The sequence below is a fragment of the Typopeltis vanoorti genome, chromosome 7 (assembly GCF_054136105.1).
Source record: "Typopeltis vanoorti isolate ZY-2024b chromosome 7, IOZ_Tvanoo_1.0, whole genome shotgun sequence".
NCBI lineage: Eukaryota > Metazoa > Arthropoda > Arachnida > Uropygi > Thelyphonidae > Typopeltis > Typopeltis vanoorti.
This window is the reverse complement of record NC_143555.1, coordinates 116,299,033-116,311,733: the sequence shown is the minus strand read 5'-3', so window position 1 is coordinate 116,311,733 and position 12,701 is coordinate 116,299,033. Positions and strand designations below refer to the sequence as shown.

The following is a 12,701-nucleotide window of genomic DNA, read 5'->3' as shown; positions in this document are numbered from 1 at the left end:
TTTACCGTGATGGAACATTAATCATTAAATAGCTCAACTATGTCATCTGCCTTGGTTACCATGCCCATTTCAATCAAGCAAAGTAATCCATTAACAATACTTTTTTTTTCTTTTGGCCATGTAGCAAAAAAACTCCTTGGGATCCTCTTTGGATTGCAGTGCCAGTCTCTTCTCATATTCTAAATTTTCTCTCCTTACTATACTAATTACCTTCCTAGCCTCAACCTTGTATTCCTTATGCAACTGTCCTCCACCTCTTTCTTTATATACCTTCCATAATCTCTTTCATCTACATTTCCTGTCTGATTTCTCTGTCATCCATTTGTCATCCAGGAGATGAAGTAATTTGCAAATTGCTTCATCTTAGAAACCTGCTCTGAGCTGGTTTCTAAGTCTATGATAGTTGCCTGTTTTATAATTCCACATAAATTCCTTCCGTCTTGATACTTCTACATGCCTATTCATCCTCCAAGTCAGGAGTATCTAGTCACTCTCACCAGCTGGGGTCAAGTATGGCATCTTAGTCATAATCAGATCCTCTGATGCTAAGACCAAGTCCAAAACTTTTGAGCCTCATGTTTCACCACATGCTGCCTAAGATAGTTGTCTCTCAAGAAGTCCAATAATTTAGTTCTGTTAGTATTGTATGCTTTCTCTGTTTTTGTTGCTGTAGTTGAAGTCTCCCATAATGATGATGACTTGCTTTGCACTTGCAGACTAATTTTCCTAAACATTTTCTGCTCATCACCATCTGTATTTTTTGATCTATAGCAACATCCTACCATTATCTTGTCCTATAAACTCCTATCTTGTATAATATACTCTCAAAGCCAGTGTCATTTCTGCTTTGATTCTTACTTGAGAGGGCACAGTTCATTTCTTATCATGAGTAACACACCACCACCATGTGTACTTTCCCTATCCTGACGAAATATGCTATATTCTTTAGATTCTATTCCCTGTTAGAACATCCTCTGCATTCCAAAGTTTCACTCATATCAACAATATTTGAAGAGCTGAAATTGAACAAAAATACAATATATTACAAAGAACTAGGTGGCAAGAATTTTGCCACAACTTAAATCCAAACACTTCAGATACCAAACTTTGGAAACTGACTGCTAATTTACAAAGAGGCATACCAAAGGCAAGTGCGACTAACACACTAAAAGATCCAGATGGAAGGAAATATCAAAATTGGAGACAGGGAGATATTGCAATACTTTGGCCTTTCATTTTCAAAATATAAGCAAACTAAAGATGAATACTAGGAAAGACCATAATATCAAAACAGGCTCGACAGCAGAAAATGCTGCAAATTCCCCAAAATATAAAAACAAATTATTCTGGGATCCATATACAATCTCTGAATTGAGAGATGCCTTGGAGAGACTAGATATAAATAAATCATGTGGACCAGATAACATACAAGGAATTATGATCAAGCATCTTCCTTCCCTAGCCCTAGATTGGCTACTTCGCCTATACAACAATAGCCTAAAACAAGGAAAAGCTCCAAAAGACTGGAAGACAGCCACAATCATACTAATCTTAAAGCCTACCAAACCTCAAGACCAACCAGGAAGTTATAAACCAATTTCACTGACTTCAATTCCAGGCAAATCGATGGAAAAAATGATACTCCAACATTTGAATTGCTATCTAAACAAATAGTATACTACCACATTTTCAGGCTGCCTTTAGAAGAAATCACTCAACAACTGATCAACTTTTCTACTTAAGCCAGTCAATTTAAGATAACTTCCAGACCAAACCTACCAAATCCACCATTGCAGCTTTTATGGATTTCAGCAATGCCTTTGACAAGGTATGGAGGCAGAAACTCTTTTCCAAACTTTGTCATATTGGAATAGAAGGGAAAGTTCTAAACTGGATTTATGACTTTCTAAGAAATAGAACAATTAGAGTGTTAGAATAAATAATACCTTTCCAAGAAAGTGAAAATAAGTCAGGGACTCCCTCAAGGCAGCATTTCGAGTCCACTCCTTTTTCCCATCTACTTAAATGACTTAGATAAAAATATAAAAAAAAAACAAAGATAGCCATGTTTTGCGGATGATTTGGTCCTATTCTCAGCCCACAACAACTTACACCCTCTGTCCAAAAAGAAACTGAACTTTTCGAAAATAGAAGAAACCAGTGGTGCCACTTGTTTGTTGTATTTTTTTGTTGGCGAATGCAGCAACCTTCATTAGTGTTGTATCAACTGTTAATGATATTTGTTTCAAATTCTAATTTCATTAGAATTTGAATTCGCGATTTGTTCCCCACAAATTGACCAACGACGAAAAAATATATCGATTTGAACACTGCAAGGACCTCTTTAAAACTGTAAGGACTCAGACTTCCTTGAAACAATCATTACTGGTGACGAAATGCGATGTTTTGAGTATGAGCCCGAAACAAAGCACCAGAGTTCTGAGTGGAGGCCACTAGAAAAGGGACATCCGAAAAAAATTCGCTTGGAGGTCAAAAGTAAAGACAATGCTGATTTGCTTCTATGATTCCAAGGGCATTATCCACAAAGAATTCGTTCCGCCTGGCCAAACGGCCAATGGTGAGTTTTATCTTGAAGTTTTGAAGCGATTAATAGTGAGAATTCGTCTCGTACAGTAACTCATACCATGCAGAATTAATAGCCATTTACACAGCACTATAACATTTGGATAAACAAAACCAAAGGAATTTATATTTTTCACAGATTCCAGTAGCCCTTTAAGCTATTAAGAACTGCTACATTACCATCAAGATATACTTAGAGACATAGCAAAAAACATAAACTATATAAGGATTCTGAAATAATTTTCCAGGGGATTCCATCCCATGTGGGATTAAAGGGAAATGAAACTGCAGATGGAGTAGCAAAAATGGCTGCAACATCAAGTGATATACCACAGATTTTGATCTTTTTAAAACTACTCAAAAAAAAAAGAAAACAAAAAGAATGATTCTCTGTGACATGACTCACCACTGGTATTCAGCAGAAAAACCAGGAGCTACCATCAACTCCAAGTTTAATGACTGTGCCTCTACCATGATTTCTCGCCTCAAGACCAGCTACACAAGACTAATCAAGTTTAGCAATGGCATAAAAGGCTTCTTCATCTGCAAAATCTGTAACATCGAGGAAGCATCACCGATGCATTTACTGAATTGTATGAATATTTCTAAATATGAACTTTATAACAACCCAGAAAAGATGATGTATAAAATATATGAATTTGACCTCTATGATCTTGTGTAATAATACCATTGGATAATATATTTAAAAAAAAAAAAAAAAATTTGAAGAGCGAGTCAGTCAATGCCAAAAACTCGCTCCCTTTATTCTTGATGCTCCTGGTGTTTGTATTTAAAAAAAATATCCAGTGTTTTTCCAAATATTCATATAGCTATTATTACTCCCTGCATATGCTACCTAGCTCTGAAATGTTGCCATAAAACATTCTTTCCAAAATGCTTATGTTCACATGTAATCCATCTCTTGCATACAGCTGCCTTCTATCATTAAATATACTCCACACATCTACACATTCTCGCTGTCATCTCATTCATTATCACTGTTCTTCCCTTCCATTCTGCATTATCATACTGAGGCAACATACTCACTGTCTTTCCCTCTGCTGCACTGTCTCTAACATCAGTCTCAAATCTCTTGCTACATGATTCATGCTTCCTCTCAGGTCATTCACATCAACCATCACTATCATCTTGTTTACATTTTCATCTAAAAAAGCAGGTATTTTTTGCAGATTTTTTCAAAGTGTTTCCATAAATCTAAATCGATTTCTGATTCTTTTGTTTATGTTCCACAAGAACTGAACTTTGCATTTTGTCATTTGCTGTTTCGTCTGCAAGCATCTTTGATTCCAAACAAAAGAAAAGTGTGTGGGAGTGAGAGGATGACCTTTTTATACTCATTATCATTTACAGCTACATCAGGGGGAAAAAGTATAAAGTAATTTAGGTATGTTCTCTTTTTTATTTCCCTTCCTCCACTAACAGCCAAGAGAAGAGATATTTATGCAGGATAAGAAACTTTCTGAAAAAATTAAGGATAAAAGTTTCAAAAGAAAGTCCAGTTTAAATCGCTCAGCTCTTGTAGAAGAGACTCAGATTCAGCCCACATTATCACCAGGTTTGTTTTTCGTATGTTTGTTTATTATATCAGTATGTAATTGTTTCTTGATATAAGCAGTTAATTTTGTAGAGACAATTTATTTAAAAGAACTTTTAGTAGTTGCAATTTCATAAGATCCAGTAAGTTACATGATAGATTCACTGTAGATTTTTGGTGAAGAAAGGGAGTGATTTTGAAATAATTGAATGTTCAAATGCGATCTGCAGTGTTTGGATAATAGATAAAACTAGAAATAATGGGCATTAGAATGATCTGTTTTTCAGAATTTTTCCAATGTTAAGTAGGGTTCCAATTTTCAGATAACAGCTGATACCACAAATAACAGATTCAGAATAGTAAATTTTTGGATATTAAGTTGGAGTTTGGAAAGGTATCATGTAACTTGCTGATGTTAATAATTCCTTAAAGATGACTTAATACATGTTAAAAGAAAAAAGAAGTTAAATGTAGCAAACTAATATGTTGTCTGTAGTGCAGTCAGCTTTTGTTATAGCAGATTCCAAGTACCAAAAGTTTGTTAATTTGCTTAAGGATAACATTGATCTTGGGGGGGGGGGGGGTATGTGAAATTTCTTATTAGTTTATTCGCAGCTTGGTTTAATGTTACAGTGTTGCTGTATTTGAGGGTTGACTGTATTAACGCTACTAAATCAGAAACTTGTGTATTTACCATTAATAACCATCTCAAAAAGTGGAGAACAAAGATTAAGCTAAACAGTTAACTAATTACATTTAATGAAAACCCCAAATACCTTGGGGTCACTCTGGATCCATCACTAAGCTTCGATAAACATATCAGCTGTGTTGCAGTCAGAATTATTTCAGTCAAAATTGTTGCAGTCCAATTTCAAACCTGAAAGTATTTCAAACAAAAAACAAAAAAACTCATTTACAATTCAGTTTGTCATATGCATGCATGTTGAGGAGGTAGACTGTTAGATTCCATATTAAACAGTATAATTTGTGGAAATATGCTTCATAAACGTATTAATGGTGTAGTGTCCGTGCAGTTAGCAGAGTGACTATGTGCTTTGCAACCATATGCCTGGGGAAGGAGTGTCCTAGGTTCAATTTCCATCAACAACGCGAGGGGCTTAAGGATCTTCCACAGCCATAGCCAAGTTAGCCGGTCTTGGGCGTGGACGGCAGGTTTTTTTCCCACAGTTTATCGTGGAGTTTTTCCTCCTGCAAAGCAGGCAGACTGGCCCTGTGAACACACTCTTCGACAGACATGGGATACTACTGGGAATAAGGAGCAACCAACCTATTCCATGGGATTATCAATTACGGAAGCTTGCACAGTAAAATGTGTAGGCCTGTGCAAAAGCATAACATACGATGATATGATGAGTGTAATAACTCTCCATATTTTAGAAATGGGCATGTGGTCACTATGATGAAGATTATAATGATGATGAAAGAGATTTACAAGTTTCCTCACTAAATAATTGTTCATGTTTTAATACTTTTTTTTTTTTGGTTTCCATGAACTTTGGGAACATCTTAGTATAAATGTCATCTTTTGCAGGATCTGAACAGATCAAACCAAAAATGTATATAATCATGTTCTATCTGATTTTTGCTTATTGACTATCTTTATTTCTGAAGATAGGAGTAAAAATTATTTCTCTGCTAGTTGAAACCTAGTATATAACATGAACTACTCAAGAACTTGGCTATGTGTCCAAATGTTCCCTTTTTAGGTCAAAAACTATACTGTGTTGAATGTCATGGTATTTAAAGATTGAGATCATATTAATTCAGTAACTAGTCATAGAAGCTAAAAATAATTAAACAAATGACATAATTTAATTATTTGAGTTGCATAATAACATATCTAAAAGACAAAGATATAGATGAAAAAATAAATACATTTCATAACACATGTGGAACAATTAAAAGGAAACTGAATAAAAAAACAAGACAAGAAACCCAACTTAAATTTTATAGAGTAAAAGCCATTTCCACTCTGTTATGTGTTCAGAAACATGGACTGTTAAAAGGAAAGATCAAAGTAAAATACAGGTAGCAGAAATAGATTTTTAAGAACAATTAAAGGATGCACAAAATTAGATCATAATTCATTCTGTGAGCTGGAGTCAGAAATGCATATCTCCTTGATATTCTAGAGTTTTTAATGATGCTGTTCTTCTAAGTAGACAGGTGATGTGTGACTCCTTATGAATATACCTGTTAGTAAAGCTAATTTGAGATAAACTGAACAGCTGATGGATCTATTATTCATAGTTCATAAGAGAGAAGAGGATGTCGATCATGTTGGTTGCCTCTCCTTCCTTTTTTTTTTTGTGCATTTTATGAAATGCATGAGATATTTTTTTGTCTCCCTGTTTCTATGTATACAAGTTACTCCAGAATTTTGGCTGGATGGATTTTATTGAAATTTGCTATTTTTAATCATTGCAAAACATTGTCATGCAATACCAGTTTTTGTTTTGTTTTGTTTTCAGGAATGCAAAGTAGCAAACAGTGTCAGAATTATATATTGCAATAACTTCCTTAACTGAGTAGAATTTAATAAAATTTGAGATTTAGGGTATACATAAGAAATCTACATGATTCAGATTTGATCAGCTTATTTTCATTGGCAAAATGATTTTAATATACTGCACTGGATAGATAGAATTTATTGAAACTTATTATTTAGGATTAAGATGCTATTTAAATTTCTCCAAACTGTTTCAATTTTGGTTCACACAGACCATTTATAATGGAAAAATCAAACACAACAAAGTTATATACAGTCATACCCCGACTTACGCAAATCCGGAGTCGCGTGGTTTCTTATATGTATGTATTCCCGTCCCGCTTCATGCCTCACCACTAGTCGTATCTTTCAGGCGCCAGCCGCATTTGCCAGTGTCGCACATGCTGTGAACAAGCACTGACGTATTTCGCACTGTCTCCATTCATACACGATTTTTATAGTCTACAAACCTTGTGATTGTTTAATGTTATATGTTCTTAATAAAAATTTTATCACATAAAAAATAATAATGTCATCCAAAAGAAGCAAGTACGATTCTTCTACAGCTAGCAAGAAAAGAAAAACATTGACTTTGGAAACAAAACTCAACATTATTAAGGATTTTGAAGGCGAAATGAAAATTTGTGAGCTAGCAAAGTTCGATCTATAGGAATCCACAGTAAGAACAATCATAAAAGAAAGGTTTATAGATTTTGGAGGACATAGATTCTAACGAGGAACGAACTGTAGCCACAAGGCAAAAGGCAAGGAATAAAAAAATCATTAGCTTGCTATGAAGAAATTTTGCATGACAAGAAAAAGACATTATGCTATCAGACGAATCTATTAGATTTTATGAAACCATCGACATCGAAATAACTTTCTTTTTTTATGTACGAAAAACTACAATTATGATTATATTTCTTAAAAAATATAGGTGTTTTTGTAAACCTTTGATCCCAATTGTAAGTTTGTATATATAAATTACATGCAAAATTATACCCCGAGTTACGCGAATTCAACTTACGTGCTTTTTGTTGGTCCCACCTACCACGTAACTTTGGGGTCTTACTGTATCTCCATTTACATATTCCAAAAACAGCTTGACATATCTAAAGCATGCTATAATTTGATCAGTTTCAAAGTTGATTGTATCTGTGTGGTCTAATGGGTATGCTGCATCGAAGAAGGTTTTGTTGTTCAACTAGTCTCAGGTTTAAGATTTCACCAAAACTGCATTGGACTCGCAGTCAAATGGAAATCGATATACAGAAGGAAGAAGGGCAAGAACAAAACCTTATGTAACACCACCATTAGTTGCAAAATTTGAGGAGATTAAACCCATCCACACAAAAACAAACAATCCATTTCCAGAAGTCAGAGGATATGATAGAAGCTTACTTAATAGCCTTTTGTACAAAATTCAGTTGTCTGCCTTGGAAATATCAAGACAACCTTTTAATTTTCCCCAAACATTTCCATTTTATTCATTCAATTGTGAGTAACACAACAAGATCCTCTGATTGATAATGGGGAAATTTATTCAATTTTCTAGGAATTGAGGAAATGGCAAGTTCGTTGGTTTCTTGGGTGGAGTAACTTACAAACATCACATTTATCTTAGCTTATTCAAGACAAAGATATGACACTGTACAAACATTTGAAAACAAGTGAATGTGTATGTGATGCACATGCATATTTGCTCAAATCTTCAAGTCGTGGATGTTTTATGAAGTTGAGTTATGGTTTATTTACTTAATATGGGGAGGTGGAAGATCAAGAGCAGAGGAGCAGAATTTGTGAAAATGTTAGCTCAGGTTGTGAATTGGGAAGATAGCGCTTATTAAGTGTTTAATATTGATAATCAGGATTGTTTTGCAAAGTGCTTGTGGTAGAGGAAATGCTTGAAAGTTGCTAATGAACTGCCTAAACCTATTGCTAGGTAGTAACACAGCACTGGATTTCAAAGCATATTTTATTAAATATGCTTTGTTAACTGAAGTGCTAAGTTATGAGTTTGTAGAACATAATTCACTTGTTAGTTAATAACTTATATCAAGATTTTGTTATTTCACAGTTTATAAACTTTGTAACTTTAGCATATAGTTATATTTGTTTACATGTTTAAATTCATTGTTCAACTAGTAAATTATATTTGTCAAAATGTTTATTGTAATTTGTAGATCAACGAAGACAGCGTCCTAAATATAGAAGTAGTCTGGATCACTGCCAGAAGTCTGCAGAATACCAAATAAAGTCTTATTCTTCAGTTCATCAGTCAAACAAAGTACTGAAAGATATGTTAAAGGACCAGATTTCAGTATGTGAAGAAAATTTGCCAGATCCTCTAAATCTTAAGGTATGATAATGTAATGAAGTAAATCTGAAATAAACTTATTTTTGATGATAGATATCATTTCTGGAAAATTTTCCATATTATTTTTGACATTTATTTACATTATAGCTCCAGTAGCATGACACTTCATGAATAATGAAATTATATTCACTTATTGCTGATAAGTTTGCTGAGATGAAAGCAAACGTAAAAGTGAATTTGCAGGACTTACTAAACAGAGTTGTCTGGTGGGAGGGAGGGTCAAATTACTGAGTTTCTCTGCATGTATCAAGTTATTTCACTACGGGAAAGAATAATGTACTTAACAAGAAATTTCTTTCCTGTTTCATCCTTATTTTACCCAGCTTGCTCACAAAATATCTTCACTACTAGGCTACGTGTGTTAAAAGAGTAGCTGATTTCAAATATGCCCTTCTTGGGCACTACCATGCATTTTAGTGACATTTTAGTATGGAAATGTCACGTAAGCAACATTCAATCTAAGCAGTGGCGAATTCTCCATGCTTGCTATGCTTGCTGCACAAGCTCATTAATTGAGAAAGAAGTACTATTTATTTCTTAAATAAATGCATGCATTTATAAGCATTCCATTTAGGCTTTTATTTTTATAGACAGAAGATGTCTTAAACTTGTGTGACAATAATTGAGCTTTGCATTGTGTATCGAAGTCAAAGCTACCTTGGCTTGCTCGGTTGCAGGAGCTTACAGGTCCTTGCAGCGGCACTGTGATTTCATGCACGTGCATAGCCATTTCACGCATCTCACTCTGTTGCTTAAACCACAGGCCATATGCAGTCAACGTAACTCTAGCCAATGAGTTTCAGCAGCCTTTACAAGTGTGTGTGTTGCTTGGGAAAATTAAGTTACAACTGTTATGAAATGATTTTCTATCTTCATAATTTATATTTTTCCCCTTTGTATAATCTTGTTTGGCTCCTTGGGATATTTCCTTTTTAGAAACTGGCAAATTTATATTTTAACTTCACCAGCCAGTTTCCTATAACAAGAATATAATTCAAGTTCAGGGAAATATTCCTAGGTCTACAGGCATATACCTTAATGTAGAATTCACACTTGAGTATATAGATCTTGGTACCTTGCAGTCGTGACCTAAGATCTAATCGCAAGCATATATTTATCCAACTCCTTCCCGCTATTGGTTCTATTTTCACAAATGGTAGCTTGACACCTCGAAATCAGGAATGACTCAGGTTTAAGTAACAAAACATGTTTATTAATACTAAAAGACAAGTGTATAAATTATGCATCAAATTATTAAGACTCCTAAAGTTCCTAGCTAAGTGAATATCTTATGCTGAGCTAGACAAACAGTTCAATACTAATCAAACTCTCTTACATAAGCTGACATGCTAAATCATATAATACCAATGGAAAACAAAACAATGTCTCATTCAAATTAAATCCTTTCATCCTGTTACTCTAAAGCAGATAATTACCAACTCATTTCTTTCTTAGTTAAATTTGTTAAACTTAACAAAAGGTTCTCACTACTTCAATCATATACAATTAGAGATTCATCCTATACAATTTCTTTGTCTAATAGAATTCGCTGTATTAATTACTTTATCCTATCAAAGTTCTCTAAAATGTCCTCATTTGCTTTATCAAGACACAAATTCTATCTTCTAACAATTCCAAGACGTAAAACAAAAGATCTCTACATTACCAAATCCTTCCGAAGGTCTATTAACGACTATGTGTTGCTCGGGTCATCCTTTGTCTTTGCTATCTCTGGGTCAGGCCTCGTAACTAAGTTATTCCTCTCACTGCTACCGGATACAATCTGGTTATGGCTGGAACTACAGGTTTTCTCAGCTCCCTCGGGTGGGTCATCCAGCGGCTGGCTCGATTCTGCATGAGCTATTGATTCTCGTACGGCTCACCGTGGAATACTTCTCAGCGCTATCAGGAATATGGCCCACTGTCTGATGACATAGCACCCGGCTCTTCCTATCTCCGATCACTTGTCGAGAGTCCTCGATATCAAAATCCCGGAAAGACAAAATTAGAGGAAGCAACTTGGCGCGTATTGCTTTATATATTCTTTCTCAGCGCCCTCTTTCTCTGTATTTCTTTTCCACACAATCCTTAACTTATATCGCCCTTAGGTGATCCTTTGCTTTCCCCCCTGCTACTAAGTGTTGTTTTCGAGGAAAGTGTTACGTCAGCTTTCCAATAAGCTGCAGCCTTCGGCGTTACGGTAGGCACGTGCAGCCCAGACGTGATCTGGGCTGCACGTGAACAGACCTTTGATCTGTTAGTCATTGCCTGTGTGGCGACATACGATATTTTGGTAGCTTAATAAGACATAAAAAATAAGGTAAAGGAAATAAGCTAGTATTTCCTTTACATACAATGCTAATCTGACATAATTCCCGATCTTAGCTTTCCGTCTGACAATAAATATTTCCAATACATTACACATACTGATATACACTTTCACATACAATAAACTAGGTGTTTCTCACCTTCCACTGGTAAGCAGGTATTATGCATTTTTTATATTTTTGTTAAACTTTCATGTTAGATTCCTGAATGAATAACTTGTCAAGAAGTTCTCCATTCAGGATCTAACACAACCAACTTTTTATGACAGTGTTATTGACCAGTTCATAAAGAAGAACTGCAGTGTAGAATTTTTATTTTTTATAAGTAGTAAAATTTATTTGTAAGCTTCCTATAATAGTACAAAATGTTGAACAATCATATGTGTAACCTAAGAGCAACAGCTCATCTAGGTTACGATATGCATAAAGTTACAAAAGTTTATATAATTCATTTTCTTTATATACATATATGTACATGCATATAATATCATCTTCACCATCGACAACCATGGATCCATTGCCCGTAGGTGTCTGCTACCATCTTGATAATATATAATATAATATAATGTCATAATATATTATAATATCATATAAAATACATATTACATATTATTATAATGTAATTACATAATAAAATCACAGGAGACATGCTAATATGTACAGAGAAAGTTGCATAACAATTAATTAGGAACAAAATTAAGCAGTTAAGTAGCATTAAAATTTTTATGATCTTTGAATACAAATATGCTAAAAAGCAATAATTTATACAATTATTTTGAACAGAGATTCCTCATTTCTGTGGGAAAATAAATACTCTTTGATTAGAGTTTTGTATTTGTTTGGGTTAGTTTCATTTCTTATTGTTAAAGGTAGTGTGTTGAATACTTTTGGTGCTAAATAAGTATAATGTTTGTGTATTGTTTCTTTATTTGCTTTTGGAACTATATATTTTAGGCCCTTATGTCTACTAAGGAAAGCATCTTGTTTGATATTTACGTTTTCGTTTTTTATGAATAATAGTACCCTATAGGCATATAAATATCTAAGGGATAGTATGTTTAGTATGGTGTATTTATTGCACATTGCAGTATCCTTATATTTGTTTCTAGTTAAGATTTTAATTACTTTATGCTGAGTCGAGACTAAAGGTTTCAGCGTAGTGTGATAGATTCCTCCCCAACTTAATATACCATATTGTAGTGTGCTTTGAATCCAGGCAGAATATAATATTTTAGCATATTTAAATTTAAGAATCTGTTTAGGTAGTAAAGTCTGTTTAACATAATCCTTACTTTATTTACGACATCAGTAATATGCAGTTTCCAGCTTAAACTACTATCAAATTTTAAT

At 34.2% G+C, this 12,701-nt stretch overlaps 1 protein-coding gene across 5 annotated transcripts in view; it reads left to right on the top strand.

Moving 5' to 3' along the window:
* Nucleotides 1–12,701, top strand: part of LOC150104990 (uncharacterized) — a 231,805-nt gene that overhangs the window by 190,992 nt on the left and 28,112 nt on the right. For all 5 annotated transcript variants that reach the window (XM_090395446.1, XM_090395450.1, XM_090395449.1 and 2 more), the window contains exons 6-7: nucleotides 4,027–4,159; nucleotides 8,831–9,006. In XM_090395446.1, coding sequence (XP_090251572.1) covers nucleotides 4,027–4,159; nucleotides 8,831–9,006 — 309 coding nt within the window. The remainder of the gene's footprint in view (nucleotides 1–4,026; nucleotides 4,160–8,830; nucleotides 9,007–12,701) is intronic.